This window comes from Petaurus breviceps, unplaced genomic scaffold (assembly GCF_028583685.1).
Source record: "Petaurus breviceps papuanus isolate PSGF00001 unplaced genomic scaffold, PetGlider_PUasm1.0 188, whole genome shotgun sequence".
NCBI classification, from domain to species: domain Eukaryota; kingdom Metazoa; phylum Chordata; class Mammalia; order Diprotodontia; family Petauridae; genus Petaurus; species Petaurus breviceps.
The window spans coordinates 33,164,163-33,180,182 of NW_027185804.1; the positions used below are offsets into that span (position 1 = coordinate 33,164,163).

Sequence of the window (16,020 nt, forward strand, 5' to 3'; positions counted from 1 at the left end):
TACATGTAATTGAGGAAGAATAAAATACTAAGTTTTTTAAAAAAGCTTTTCCTTAACTTCAGTCCTAAAGCTGTCATGAACAACTTGTTCATGTTGCTACTTGTACCATTTTGAACCAAACAGGTCTAATCTTTCTTCCATTTGGCAGCCCTGAAAATAGCTTTTATGTACCCTAAATCTTGTCCAATCTAAACAAGCCCAGCTCCTTCAGTCAGTCCCCATATGGCATTATCTTGATCACACTTGTCCTCATCACCCTTGCTACTCCATAACTAATAAATGCCATTCCTAAAACATGGCAACCAGAATTGGACAAAAGTAAGATTTGGTCTGAACTGAGAAGAGGGTATCTCTGGACACTGCTGCTCAGTGCAACTCTAACTCACAAGTGACAATCACTTAAGGCTGCAAAAACAACTTGTAACAATACTGGTCTTTAACGTGTAACACTGTACCAAAATACATTCATATTCTCCAGGCATTCCTCATCTCTGCCTCCTGACTTCCCTGGTTTCCACGGGAAGTCCTTCCCAATCCCTTTTAAGTCTGATGCCTTTCCCTCTGTTGATCACCTGTTTATCCTGTATATAGCGTTTTTTGTACATAATTACCTGTTGTTTCTTTTGTTAGACTGTAAGCTCCTTGGGGGCTGGGATTGCCCTTTGCCTTTCTTTGTATCTCCAGTACTTGGCACAGTGCCCAGCACAGAATGATGTCAAAATATAAATTTATTTATAGTAAAAGCATGCTTATTAAGGCACTTAACTAAAGCTTATTGACCGAAATCACAAATACATTTATGCAAGTAAGTTGTACCGTGGTATGAAATATCAGTCGTTTTGATAACTTTCCAGCATCAACTATTTTACATTGTTATAGGAGCTATACAAGGCAAAAACTATGATGATTGGGAAGTGAAGCTGTGGTGGGACAAGGGTAGAGGAAAGTTGGATGGTTAAGTACAATGGGGGGCAAAAGGTATTCTGTTGTATAAGTATGAGCAGTTCTCATTATACAGAGGATCACAGCTGGAAGGAACCTTCCATCAAGCCCCTCATTTTACAGATGAGGAAACAGGCTGAAGATTTGTCCAGGTTCACACAACTATTAAGGGTCTGAGGCAGGATTTCCCCATACTAGAAATCTAGACAGCTGGGGTTAACAACCTCAGCTCTACTGTACCCCATGCAGCCTCTCCTGCCTGCCAGGTACACAGAAGGCGCTTAGGGCATGGATTTTTTTTCCACCCAAGTTCACAGATCCCCTGAAATCTAGGCACCCAGATTAAAAATTTTGTATTCTTCCTAGCAGTCTCTTAATAAACGCTTGTTGTTTAGCTGGTGTGTATACACCGGGCAGCTTGTCAGGTGGAATAAATGAATGAAGAATGAATGAGTGAACGAAGTAATGAATGCAGCATGAATGTTTAAATGAAGAATGAATGCATCGATAAATGAATGAAGAATTAATGAGTGAATGAATGAGTACATGGATGAATGAATGAATGAATGCGTGAATGAAGAATTAGTGAATTGAGTGAATGGACAAATTGAGGAATTCATGTGTAGATAGATGAATAAATGAGTGAATGAGTACATGGATGAGTGAATAAAGAATATGTGGATAAATGAGTGAAGAATTAATGAGTAAATGAATGCATGAATAAAGAATGAGTGAATGAATAAATGAATGAGTGAATTAATGCATGAAGAATTAATGAGCAAATGACAAGTGCATGGATGAATAAATGATTTAATAAAGAATGGGTGGGAAGAATGAGTGAATGAATGAGTACAAGGAGGAATTAGTGAATGCAGAATGAATGAATGAATGCACGCGTGCCTGCATAAATGAAGTCCTATGGGGCTGAGGGAATGTCGTTGCAGCAGTCAGGTGCCCTGGTCCTTCCATCTCTGGGAAGGCAGTTTCTTCCACATCTCCCCGCCCACTTCAGCAGCTCTCTAGAGGAGGAAGAGCTTACAGTTTCTCCCGACACCTCCGCTGGTGGAGGAGTCGGGTGGGGTTGGGGGATGGGGTGGAGGTCCGAGGCGGGGGTCCAGGAAGACCGGGGAACTCCCGTCGGAACCGGGCCGGAAATCCCGCCCCCAGCAACGCCCCGCAGGCCCCGCCTCCGCCGCCACCTCCCTTACCAAGATGGCGGGTCGCGGGGCCGTACTTCCGCTTCCGGCGCGAGCAGCCGAACTGGGGGGGGGAAAAATGGCGGCGGCGGAGGCAGTGGCGGTGGGGGTCCGCGACCGCTCGGGGCTGTGGCCTGCCCCGGGGCCCCGCTGGCTCCTCGGCCTCTCCGTCTTCCTGGGCGTCGCAGCTCGCGGCGCCTCGGCCACCACCCACTGGATCGTGACGGAGGACGGCAAGATCCAGCAGCAGGTAGCGGCGGCCCCTCTCGGGGGGCTTCCGGGCCCCAGCGCCCTGGGTCCGGGCTCCTCGCAGAGCCCCCTTCTCCCCTCCTTCCCTCCCTCCCTCCGCGTGGGGCCGCGAGCCCGGAGACTCGCGCGTGCGCCCCCCAGCCCCGGCCGAGCCCGCCGCGCCGCGTGGGCCGGGCCTCAGTTTCCTTCTCTGTAGAAGGAGCGCTGGAGCTTCCTCAGCCGCCTCTCCTAGAAAGCCGGCGGCAACGGCGGCCCCTAGGGGCCCGGCCTCGGCCGGCGAGCCAGCCCTGCCTGGAGGGGGAGAGCCCCGCGGCTGCGCGGCCGGGATGGGCTGGGACAGGATTCTAACCCAGGACCCCCGACGCCTGCTCCAGCCTCTAGCGCAGGCAGCGGGGCTTGGCGCACAAACCCAGGATTTCTTTTCTGGCGCCCATTCATTCCGTCAGAGCGAGTGCCTGGCCCCGAGCACTTCTTCATCCCTTACTAGGTGCCAGGCACCGCGGATGCCAATCAGTTCATTAACAAGCGTTTATAATGCGCCTACTGTGTGCCAGGCATGAGAGTCAGCACGGTGGGTGTGATGGATAGACGCCCCACCTCTAATACTACTGGCTGAGCGACCCATGGCCGAGGCACAACTTCCCAGGGTCCTGTAGGGCTCCCAGCAGTGGCCCCAGAGGAGTCTCTCCAAGACTGTTGGCACTGAAGGGTCTGGTGCCCACCTGCTTTGGAAGAGGGAGTTTCCTCACCTGGAGTTCTGTTTGACCAGTGAACCATGTCCAGTGCCAATTCCTATCCCTTCCCCCATCTTACAGTCTCCTGAAGGAAAGACTTATTGCAACCCCCCCCTCGAATTGCTTGTAGGATGATGAGAATTGAATTGGCTTAGGCCAGTTACAAACCCGTAAGAATGGGCACTGGAATTTTAACCCAGGTCTCCTGTCTCCCAAGTTTTTATTCTTTCTAACAGCACTCTGTTTTCTTGATTCAGAAGTCGTTTGACAAATACCTAGAGACAGAATATGTTATTGTCGCTAGTGTACTCTATCTTCAGTAGCTATTTAATATTCCTCTTTAGCATTCTACGATCAGATTTTTATTTTAGCCTAAGCCACAAGTCACATAAAATGGAATAATGAAATATCTAAAAAATGCTAGGTAGCTGGTGAATCTGCCCCGTTGTAATGATTTCTATAACAATTAGGTTTTATAATTACTATTCTGCTCCCCTGAATGCCTGGTGGATTCTGGCTTTTGAGCATTCTGTCGGTTGGAGCTGACTTTGCCATTTGATGTCACATTTTTATCTGAATGAGGGAATTGATGGTTTTATATTTAGAATCATCAGTTTTTCACCGTCTAGCGGGTGAAATGACGTGCTTTTCATTTAAGCGTATATTGTTTGGTCACACCTGTCTTCTCAACTCTAATAGGAAAAGTTCCCCTGTTTCCAAGTTAGTGGCCACACTCCTACATAAAACTTAAAAAAAAAAAACCCACTCTCGTAGACGTGAGAAAGCAGCCTTTACAAATCACTTAGGAGTGCTTGAAATTCAGTGGGAGAGCCAATCGCTGTGTGTGCTCCACGCGGTTGTTGTTTCCTGGCTTTGGTTTTCCCTGAGGCCCTTCTGAAATCTGCCTGGGAATGGTCACACTTCGTGCAATTTGGGGAGCCTTCCTTTGGCTTCCTTCCATTGCCTCTTCTGCTGTATTGTTCTTGGCTACAGCTGTTTATACCCAGTGACATTGTTTCTCTCATGACGATGTCCTGTCGCTGAACTGAGAAGGTAGTCCATCAGGAAGATGCAGACTTATCCACTGACCCTTGGGATAGGAAAGAGAGGATCTGCCCTCATTTAAACACGTGTCTTTTTTGTCAAAAGGCGGAAGAGCATTTCCTCCTTCCTTGCCACAGTGACCAGCCTGGAGGGCTTTCTCGATCTGTTCTACATAATCCCTGAAATGTGGGGAAAAGTGTCTCGTTGAGAAAGCAAACTCTCCACCCAAGGGAAGGACTTTGAGGGGGCCCAGTGAGGCACAAACCCTTTTGGGAGTAAGGAGTCCTGCTCTACGTTACACTTTTGCTTTCCTGTAGATGCAACGTTTTATACAGATACAAATAAGATTCCCTGGGTTTACAATGTAACGATCCACAAGCTTCTACTAGGAAAGTCAGTGTGGACGCAAGGAGTAGGAGCTGTGACCCTGACCAATCCAAGCACCTGCTGACCCTTGCTCCCATTGACCATTCTATCAGTTCATGTAAATTCAGGCAACATTTATTAAGTGCCTGTTGTGTAATAGCCACAGAAGAAAACATAATAAAACAGGTCCTTGCCCTCCAGGAATCAGTTGTCTCTGGCAGATAATTAGATTGACAGTATTTGGTTGGGCCACGTTCTTGGCTTCATGAAGCATGCCAGTCAAGTTCCATAAACATTTATTAAAACAGCCTCTGAGGAAGGTTTATTCCAGTCCCCTGGCTCCACTGGCACATTCTGACTGTGTGACCCTGTTTGCTATTGGTCTTGTTTTAGGATTGTTCCCATTGTAGGAAGAGAATGGAATACTTTTTAAATTCCGGATCTAATTTGTTGTTAAAGAACATGGAGCTAGAAAAGAACTTGGGGATCTAGTCCAACCCCATTGTTTTAAAGATAAATGGAAGTACATCGAGGCCAAATAATTTGTTCAAAGTCACAGGCTAATATAATGACAAAAGTGCCATTCAAACCTAGTTTTTCTGTCTTTATATCCAAATCTTTCTGCTACACAACGTGAAGTTTCTCTATTCTGGAAATGTCTTAAGAGCCTCAGGAAGTTGTTACACAGTAGAGTTTGTGTCTTTGCAAATCCCCACATTTATAGTTTTTATTGTATTTTTTGGATTGCCTGGGATAAGCAGCATTAGCACAATGGGATTATCCTCATGTGATTTGTCAAAAATGAGATCAATGAAGAGTTTCAGGGAAGGAGATGTAGGACTCCATCTCTTGAGTTGTAAACTGGAACTTTTAAATTTTTAAGAAACCCCCCCCCAGAAAACTCCTGTTTTCTCTTATCATAGGAACTATAGTCATACCTTGGGTAGTCACATCTGCCTCTAGCTGCTTGTTTTTGGAAACAGTGGACAGCAGAAATGCGAATTTGCTTTAAAAATAAATAGCCTAAATCTTACAGAAAGGCCTTAAGTTTCTCCTTGTATTCCCTGTCCTTAGGCCATCAGGTGAATAGTGACATTTGAAATCATCATCCTGATGTTTTGAAGTGTGTCGTAAATGTGCAGTAGGTCACCATTTTTTATAATATATATTTTAAAGTGCTCATCAATTAAATATCTGGATTGCCAGAAGCATTGATTTAAACAGGACAGTATGTTCTAATCTCCAATGATGAAGGCATTCAATGAGGTAATCAGTTTTCCCCCTAGAAGAGAGCTTTTGGTTTCAGTTTTTTATCTTAGCACAGCAAATACAGGCATTTCCCTGTTAGCTAATTTATGATGTTGACAGGCAGCTAGGTGGCAAAGTGCTTAGCATTAGGTTTGGAGTCAGGAAGACCGGATTCCACATTCCATAAATGCTTAACCTCTCTCTCTGCCTCAGTTTTCTTATTTGTGAAAATGAGAGAATTTGACTTGCTGACCTCCAAGGCCCCTTCCAGCTCTAAATCTATGATTATATAATTATATGAGGCTATATCTGGACGTATGAGCAAAACTGTAATCCTTGACTTTGGGGTTTATTATTTTTTAACTTGCCTGGTATTCTGTTTTACTTTGTAAGCATATAGTATTTGTAGGGAGATACTAGGATTCTAGCAGCCATTTACATCACTGATAACTTGTTCTGGAGAAATGAGTTTCAGTTCCAAACAGTGTACTGACAAATGGATTTTTGGGAGACCACTGGTTTCTAAGTTGGGACTTCCATATATATTAAGAGTAGTCATTTGCTTTGTCCCAGGTATGTTTGTTATAGCCCATTCCTTTTGTAAAGTCACTGAGAATTTCTAATGCAGGAAACTACCACTATAAAGAAAAGCGTTTTTCTTGCAGCCACTCCTACCAGCTTTTCGAAATTTTCTTTTTTTTTTTTTTTTTTGGTATCTTCTAGCACAAATGTTTTTCCATCTTGATCATTATTTCTTATTTAACTCTTTGGAGCATTTTAAGATAATTTATCTAGAAATATACAGGCTGTCCTAAAAGTCTTAGTAAAGTTTTAGGCTATTGTGGTTTAAACTGTAAATGTTTATCTTAATCAGTAAAGATTTATTAAACACCTACTTTGTTCCAGTATGAGCTGCTAGGTGTCAGAGTGGATAGAGTGCTGGCCCTAGAATTAGGAAGACTCCTCTTCTGGAGTTTGAATTCCATCTCTGACACTTAACTAGCTGTGTGACCCTGGGCAAGTCACTTAACCCTGTTTGCCCCAATTCCCTCATCTGTAAAAATAAGCTGGAGAAGGAAATGACAACACTCCAGCATCTTTGCCAAGAAAACCCCAAATGGGGTCATGAAGAGTTGGATTCCACTGAACAGCAGCATCAACAGCAAGGTCCCTTCTAGCTCTGAATCTAAGCTCCCGTTATATAAGTGAATATCGAAATACATACAAAGTAATTGGGAGTGGAGAGAGGATAGGGAATAGGAGGAGGGTTGATAAAGGCTTCCTACCATTTTATAAAGTTACTAAAATAAGAACTCAGTGATTTAGATTTAGTAAGTAAACCAAATCCTTTATCTATAGGACTTTAATAGCTTGTAAGCTCGTGGGTAACTGGGTCTGTCTGCTCTTGATGTGGTTTTGATTAGGAAAATCAACTGTGCAGTTAACAACTCCTTCAGCTATTTTTTTTTTTAAAGCAATCGGGGTTAAGTAACTTGTTCAAGGTTACACAGCCAGTTATTTCTGGGTGTGGTGCTGAGTATCTGAGCCCGGATTTGATCCAGGTCATCCCGACACTGGAGCTGGTGCTCTTACTCACTGAGCCACCTGGCTGCCCCTCCTTCAGCTATTTTCAATGCAGTTTGTTAAGATAGTCTCTCCCCCCAAGGTGTTTGCAATAATAATAATAACAACGATAAATTATATTTTGCAGTCTGTTTCACTAACTTGGTTTTATCTCCCTCAATCTGTAAGCATTTGTTAAGTACTTACTTTGTACTAATCTTTGTAATTAGAAAAACAGACCCCTGCCCCTGAGGACTTTATATTCCTAAGTGGAAACAGCTTGTACGTATACAAAGTATAGTATCATAATCTGGTTTGTTGTTGCCTTTTTAGGAACTGGTTTTACCAATGATTTACCAAAGAAGTTGTGGAGTCACAGTGATGATTCACTAGCTAGTAGAAACCCTACTCACCTTTTGGTGGCTTCTTAGAGATTATGAAATAGCCATTATCCAGTCCATTTTCTTCAAATAAATAGTCTACTTTTGTAATTTTATTTATATGCTACAATGAAAATTTGGAAATGTTTCCTAATTCATTCGAAATGAAATAGGCACCATCCTCAAGAAGGTTACATTCTAATGGAAAGACATGTACATAGACACACACACATATACATATATATATACACACAGATATATATGTATATGTGTATGTATATAGAGTATGTACCAAAAGAATCCAGAATAGGATGTAGGGAAGGTGGTCAGGAAAAACTTGATAGAGAAGATAGCTTAGGTTGAATTTTGAAGGAAACCAGAGATTCCAAGAAGCAGAGACGAGGAGAGAACTGGAATGTTGGATGTGAGGAGCAGCCAATATGAAGACGGAAGAAAGGAGTGATGTGTGAAGGCTTGCTTTAAATGCCCTTCAGGTAGGAGTTTGTCCCTGGGAAGTGACAAGATTCTGTTGAGTAGAGGACTGACATGGCCAGACCTGTACTTTTGGAAAATCCCTTTGGCCACTGTATGGAGGATGAAATAGTGGAGAGAGACTAGAAACAGGGAATCCAGTTGGGGGCTATTGGAGTAGTCTTTTGTCTTTAGCTGGATGCATAGTTCTTGACTCCTGTAGAATGTTTTCCACTTGTGGAAGCCATCCTTCCTAGTTTTAGCCTTTATCACCTATCATCTGAACTATGGTGTTAGCCAGACTACTTCGACTCCATCCATCCAAGGTTCTTCCCTGGGTCCTCTTCTGTTCTACTGTACTCTCTCTTAGTAGCTCCCATCATTTCTTTGCAGATGACTCATAAATATGTATAAGTAAGTGATCTCCAGTCCTAGTCTTGTTTCCTAGGCTTTAGTTCTGCCAAGATGAAACATTTGCTGTATACAGGCATGGGTCATGACTTAGAAGCCTTTACACAAATTCAGTGTACGGGGCAGTTGACATAAAAACAGCTATTAGGCACATTCATTCAAATATTTCTGTTGAGCTGACAGTTGATGAATGCCTCTCATAGTCCTTAAATTTGACCAATACTTCCTCAGTGTCTGGTCTGCAAATGATTTGTCACCTAAAGCTCCAGAGAAATTGTCCCATCAGGAGGTCAGAAGAAAGCATCTTTCTTACCTTGAGCTTCAGGAACAGGTTGGTTTGACCATCAGTTAAAGAGTTTGCTCTATCAAGCATTGAGCCCACCACTTGATTCTTTCTGTAGATCCTTCCTTCCAGTGCGTAGTAGTCATTTCGTAAATGTTTGTTACCTGCCTATTGTTGCAATTAAACCAGATGGAGGAAAAAGAATTGTATCTTCTCCATTTTAGGAAGCTACCTTTTAGGTGCAGCAGGGTGTAGACATAGTGGATAGGACACTAGACTTCAGATCAGAAAAGGCTAAGTCCAAATCCTGCTGCAGGCACTTACTACTTGTGTGACCTTGGTCAAGTCCCTTAATGTTTCTACACCTCAGCTTCCTTATCTGTAAAACAAGGGGTTGGGTGGACATGGTGCCTTTAAGATCCCTTCTGGCTTTAAATCTATGATCCTACTTGACTTCTTTCTAACTTGTAGCTCAGTAAAACACAGTATGTAATTACAGCGTCAAAGTAGAGGGGGGAAAGTGTACTGAAGTTTCCTCTCTCATCAATTAACACATTTTACCAGGTTGTAGATACAGCTTTCTCTAACCTGATGGGTACAATTCCATTCCACAGTACTTAAAATTCCAATTAGAGGCTTTCCTGGCTGGAGTGGCTCAGTGTAATGGGAATGCAAATTTGGAAGATCTTCCCTGCCCCTAGGCTAAAATGCACCTGAAGCCTGGGGAGGGAGGCTTGTTTTTCAGTAGATACTTCTTGATTGGCCAGTGAGTCAATAAGGTTGTTACATTCTCTGAGCCAGGAGAAGGCTATATAAGCCCTGATGTGTAGCTTTGTTTTGGGACTCACTTTGAGAAGTGTTCTGTGATTTGATTTGAATTCTGGGAAGCCGTTGTTGAGAGTCCCCCAGCTTTGAAAAACCCAGATGTGGAAACCCAGATGTTGACTGGGTATGGATGTAATTAATGGTTGGACAGTTTGGAAAGCTGTCTACTTGATCTGTTAATGTCTTGATAATTGTGTCTGTAAATTTTGAAGTTTGGGGTGCTGACCTTTTTCCCCTGAACAAGGTAAACGATATATGTCTGACTGATTAAAGTAAGCTTGTTAACCCATTTTGAGTTGCTTTCCTTTAACAAAGCAGATCCAAGAACCTGTATGGGCAGCAAACCCTGAGGACCCTTGGGGTGCTTGCTGCTACACTCAGGCACAGGAAGTTTTCCAGAGGTTCCAGAGATAGCTAGTTCAAATACAGGTCAGGAATGGAATCATTTCCACCAGAATATTTAGAGGGAAAGAAGAGGGCAAGATTGGTTTGATTTGGCATGAAGCAGATTCTCCAAATAAGATTCTGAGTTGTACCAACCATATCAGATATGTTATTTAATAGGTCTCTGTGTTGTTAGTAGCTACTAAAAGGAAAGACAAGTCTTTCTTCAGTTGTTTTCAAGTTGAAATTAATTAATACTTCCTCTTATTAATCCTCATTTCATTTATGCTAGGACTTAGTAAGGAAGACACTGATATGTGATTATGCAGGATCTTTCTCCTTTTATGAGTAAGTGGTACTATCCCATTGTTTCTGGTTAAAGTGGTGACATCCACTGCTAGTTGACAAATGAATTCCCTAAATAGTGAGGCTTATGGTATCCTCTAAAGATATGGGGTTTCAGTTATGAGTAGTGATTTTAGCATCATATTTCTACTATTATGAGAAGTTTCCTCTCTTCAGAAGTTTACTTCAGTCATCTTAGTAAAAATAGCAGATCCCTGAGTCATTTCTTAGTTACATGTCATAGACTTTTCTCCTTGGAGAAACCGTATTGATTTTGCCTGTTTTCAGAAGGATGAGCTAGAAGCTGAGTATCATCTCCTGTGGCTTAAGGTATGGAGCAAAGATAAGCAGCATCCCTTGAGTGCTGATCCAGCCTTTGATTTTCCCAAGTGCCCAAAGCAAATATTCACCCATTCAAGCTAGAATTTCTTTGTAAAATTGAGTCATCCATCCCTTTTCATAACACAATTCTATTTTTGTATGATTGTAAAGGATAAATCTAAGTCCAGTGGAGTATATGACTATAATTAGAACTGTAGCCCAAATCTATGAGAAATATCGTTGTGGAAAATTTGTTAATTTGCTTCTCATTTGAGGAATATATATAGATAGATAGATATAGATAGATATAAGAGGTGATGTAGCATAATGATTAGAGAGCTGGACTTGGAGTCAGCATGACCTGGGATCAGATCTTGCCTCATACTCATACTAACGGTAAGACATAGACTGACTTTCTCTCAGACTGGTTACTACCATAGGTAGAGGGTGTTTGACATAGGATATTGCATATCTGGACTTTCATTAATTTTACTTAAACAGTGACTAACCTTATAAAAGCAACAAATTCACAAGAGCATTGATTAATACACTCATAAAGTTTAGTTAATGTTTACTTGTATTTTCCAGTGACCCTGAAAATGAGAGTGTAAAGTAAAAAAATAATTAGAAAGAGTAGAAATATATAAATATAAGTATTTTTACAATCCACTCAAGATGAGAAAAAAGTTGCTTGCATAAAAGAAATTTGTAACATTAAAGATAGTGCATAAATAATTACAAAATTTTTATGGTAGAAGGACAAATGATCTAGACTTTCAAGGGAAATAATGGGGGAAAAAAGTAGAAATAGCACTTCCCCAGCCTCAAGTTATATTATCATGCAGTAATCCATTAAAACTATTCTGTATGGTTGAAAAGTAGATTCATAGAACAGATAGATAAGGAAGAATCAGAAGCAACTGAATTCAATAACCTAATGTTTGATAAACTCCAAGAATAAAATTATTTGTAAAAGAACTCTCTTTAACAAGAATTGTTGGGAAATTTAGAAAACACTTTGGCAGAAATTAAGACCGATACCTTACACCATATATACTTCAATATACTGAAAAGGAATTTAAGACCTGAACGTAAAAGGTCACAACACCAAAAAAAAAGTTACCTTACTCTGCTACCTCTTCGTTATTATTGAAGGGAGAATTCTTTTTAGTTTGTTTGTTTTTTTGCTTTCTGGAGGGGGGGAAAGCAGGGCAATTGGGGTTAAGTGACTTGCCTGTGGTCACATGGCTAATAAGTGTTAAGTGTCTGAGGTCTTATTTGAACTCGGGTCCTCCTGACTCCAGGGCCGATACTCTATTCACTGCGCCACCTAGCCACCCCTGAAGGGAGAATTCTTTTTTTTTTTTTTTTAAGCAATTGGGGTTAAGTAACTTGCTCAAGGTTACATGGCCAGGTGTTTCTGGGTGGGTGCTAAGTGTCTGAGCCCGGGATTCGATCCCCAGGTCATCCTGACACTGGAGCCAGGCTCTTACTCACTGTGCTACCTGGCCGCCCCAGGGAGAATTCTTAACTAAAGCAGAGGTAGAAGTGATTTTTTAAAAAGGTAAAATAGATCATTTGAGTTATATGAAATTGAAAATCTTTTACACAATCAAAATCAGTGTGGCTAAGATAAGGGAAAGTATCAATTGGGGGAAAAGTCATTGCATAAAATATCTCTAATCCACACCTCATGTTGTATGACTTTTGTTTACTATCATCCCATAAAACCTGGATAGAGGGTCCATCCAGCATAGTCAAAGGCCTTTCCTCTCTGTGTCTTTTAACAGTATCTAGGCACTAGTGACTGACCTACCCCCTTCAGTGGATACATTTTTTGGGGAATATAACATCTTATGCCGTTCCTTGTGTACAGCTTGTCATAGTTAACGCTGTGCAGGCTACACACACAGCATGCAGCTTTCCGCTGCCAATGGATTACTTGTCACTTAGATTCTTGAGATTGTGAAGGTCCGTGATCTGCAGCCATGCAGCATCACCAGAAGAATATTGGCGTCAAGAACAGAAGGAGGAAAGCAGGGAACAAGCCTTTATTAAGCGCCTCTTATGTGCCAGGCACTGTGGTCAAGTGCTTACAGATATTCTCTCCTTTAATCCCCACAATAACTCTGGTTGGCTATTCTTGTTTTACAGTTGAGGAAACTGAGACAGGCAGAGGCTGAGTGACTTGTATACACAACCAGAGCCTAAGGCCAAATTTGAACTCAGATCTTCCTGACTTTAGGCTCTCATTTAACTTCTCTTTACCTCAGTTTCCTCATCTGTAAACTAGAGAGCATGTTTTATGAGACTTAGATGAGATATTATTTGTGAAGCACTTAGCACAGTGCCTGGCACATACTAGGTACTCTGTAAATGCTTATTATTATCATAATTTTTTTATAATTTTGACAGTGACAAAAACTTTGTTCGAGGCATACCTAGTTTATGTCTTGCTTGATATGAATAATTAGGAAGATGTTTAGAAAAATTATCTCTTGCATCTATCAAGGATTCGTATTTTTAACATATACTAGAAAAATATTGTTGGAAAAGAGTCTTTCACGTTGAATATTGTTCAGCAAAATCAAGTATTTTTAAATAATTGACCTATAATAAACAGTTGGATCTTGTTTTTTTTGCAACTGTATCAGTTGAGTAATTTCAGAGATATGGTCTCAGCATGTCCAAAACTGACATCATCATCTTTCCCCCAAAACGCTCCCCTCTTCCAGACTTCACTATTTCTTTCTAAGGGATCACTGTCTTTCTAGTCTCCCAGGTTTATAACCCCCACAATTATCCTTGACTCCTCAACGTTCCTCACCCTACACACTAATCAGTTGTCTAATCTTGCAGTTTCTTTCTTCACTATATCCCTCACAGCTAACTGACTGACCCCTTCCATCTACTCATTAAACTAGCCCCTTAGTTCAGGCCCTTATCCATCTCTCACCTAAATTATTGCAACAGCCTTTTAATTGGTCTTCCTGCCTCTGGGCTTACACCATTCCAGTCCATCCTACTCACTGCTGCCAAAGTAATTTTCCTTAAGCACAGATCTGACCATATGGACTTCCCTACTCAATCTATTCTAATATCTCTAGAATAAAATATAAGCCCTTCTAATTTAGCTTTTAAAGCCTCACTTTCACAACCTGGTCCCAGTCTTATCATTCCAGCCACATTGGACATTACTCCCCTGCTTAGCTAAATTAGCTTTCTCTCAGTTTCTCACACACAGCACTCCATCTCCTGACCATTCCTTTGCATGGGCCATCCCACATACCTGAACTGCATTCCCTCCTTTCTTCTGCCACAGAGGCCTCCTCTTCATTTTGGATGTCACTCATAACATCTTCTGCATTCAAGCCTTTCCCAATCAACTCAGTTATTAGTGCCCATCTTGTCAAACTACCTGAAGTTAACTACTTTTATACATTGGTGTTTATTCACTTTATATTTGTGTTGGGTATATTTATTTATATATAATAACAGCATAGGTACATATATATACATATAAAATATATTATATAACACATAATATAATATATTTATAATAGTATATTATTTATAATATATATTTGTTATGCTTTTGTCCCCAATGCTGTTCCTGGTACATAGTAGGTGCTTAATGAATACTTTTTGATTGATCTCTGAAAGCCTGCCAGTTTCCTTGTCATCACAGGTAACCTCAGTGTGTGTATACATTACTCTCATGAAAATGTTCTAGAAATGAGAATGCAGGCATTTGAGTCAGTAGTTCTTCATGTCTTTATCATTTGCCTGTTTCAGTAGTAAAACTGTCCACTTGCATCTTTTTCATTTGCTTTGAGAATCTGTCCCTCAGTGTCCTGAAACTTGTGTTGCTTCCATCAAGGATTTCCATTGTAAATACTTGGTTCAAGTCAGCTGTTCCTGCCTGTAGTCAGTTTCTTTGGTGCTATTTCCATTTTCCCATAGAGCTCATTTTATAATCCAGATTTTTAGACCAAGATTTTAGAACCCATGTATGGTGGCTTCATTTTTAATTGATCAGGGTAAAAAAAATTTGTTGGAGAAATACTAATAGAGCTCTCTTCCCTTTTTTCTTTTTTTTTTTCCATTTTCATCTTTAAATTATCGATCTAATTTGAGTCTCACATCACGCTCTCTACAGATTTATTTTTCATTCCACCACTCTTTTCTAAGGAGAATCATAATTTTCTACCATCTCAATAATGATAGCTAGCATTCACATGACACTTTAAGGTTTACAAAGCATTTTACATAAGTTGTCTCATTTGAGGCAGCTAGGTGGTAGAAAGAGTCCTGGACCTGGAATCATGAAGACCTGTGTTCAAATCCAACCTCTGCCACTTCTCTCTGTGTGTCCCTGGGTAAGTCACTTAAACACAGGGGATAACAATAGCACCTACCTCCTAGCACAATGCAGTAGTTCTGTAAAGTGCTTTGCAAACCTTAAAGTGCTATATAAATGCTATTATTCTTTTTCTCCTTATTTTTAAAATATGTCTTCAATGAACAAAAATCCACTTTTTTCTCCCTTCTGCCTCACTCTCCTTGCCCTTCCCCCCCTCCAAAAAAAGAAAAAGAAACACAAAACTCTTGTAACGTATATGTATTGTCAAGCAAAGCAACTTCCTGCATTGGTCATGTCCAAAAATATGAGTCCATTACTTCTTTGTCAGGAGATGGGTAGTATCAATCTTCTGGAACCATAGTTAATCATAAAGTTTATCAGCATTCTTAAGTCTTTCAGAGTTGTTTATCTTTACATTATTGTTTTCATTGTATAAGTTATTTTCCTGGTTTTGCTTATTTCATCCTGCATCAGTTCATATAAGTCTTCCCAGGTTTCTTTAAAACCATTCCCTTTATCATTCCTTTTCTTTTCTTAGGCAATCAGGATTAAGTGATTTGCCCAGAGTCACACAGCTAATAAGTGTCTGAGGTCAGATTTGAACTCAGGTCCTCCTGACTCTAGAGCCAGTGCTTTACTATACCACCTAGTTGCCCCACTTCATCATTTCTTACAGCACAATACTGTTCCATTGATTCACATACTATAATCTGTTCAGCATTTCCATTTGATGGACACTTCTTTAACATCCGGCTATTTACTACCACAAAAAGAGCTGCTGTAAATATTTTTGTATATATGAATCCTTTTCCTCTTTTATCTTTTTAAGGTATAGTTGTATTAGTCAAAGGATATGTACAATTTAGTAACATTTGGGGCACAGTTCCAAATTGCC

General features: G+C 40.9%; 1 protein-coding gene across 5 annotated transcripts in view; it reads left to right on the forward strand.

The window, feature by feature from the left end:
• The first annotated feature begins 2,186 nt into the window (after positions 1-2,186).
• Positions 2,187-16,020, forward strand: part of TTC17 (tetratricopeptide repeat domain 17) — a 123,990-nt gene continuing 110,156 nt past the window's right edge. For 4 of the 5 annotated variants that reach the window (XM_069091453.1, XM_069091456.1, XM_069091457.1 and 1 more), the window contains exon 1: positions 2,187-2,388. In XM_069091453.1, coding sequence (XP_068947554.1) covers positions 2,218-2,388 — 171 coding nt within the window. In that variant the 5' untranslated portion in view covers positions 2,187-2,217. The remainder of the gene's footprint in view (positions 2,389-16,020) is intronic. The other variant, XM_069091455.1, reaches the window with a different exon arrangement.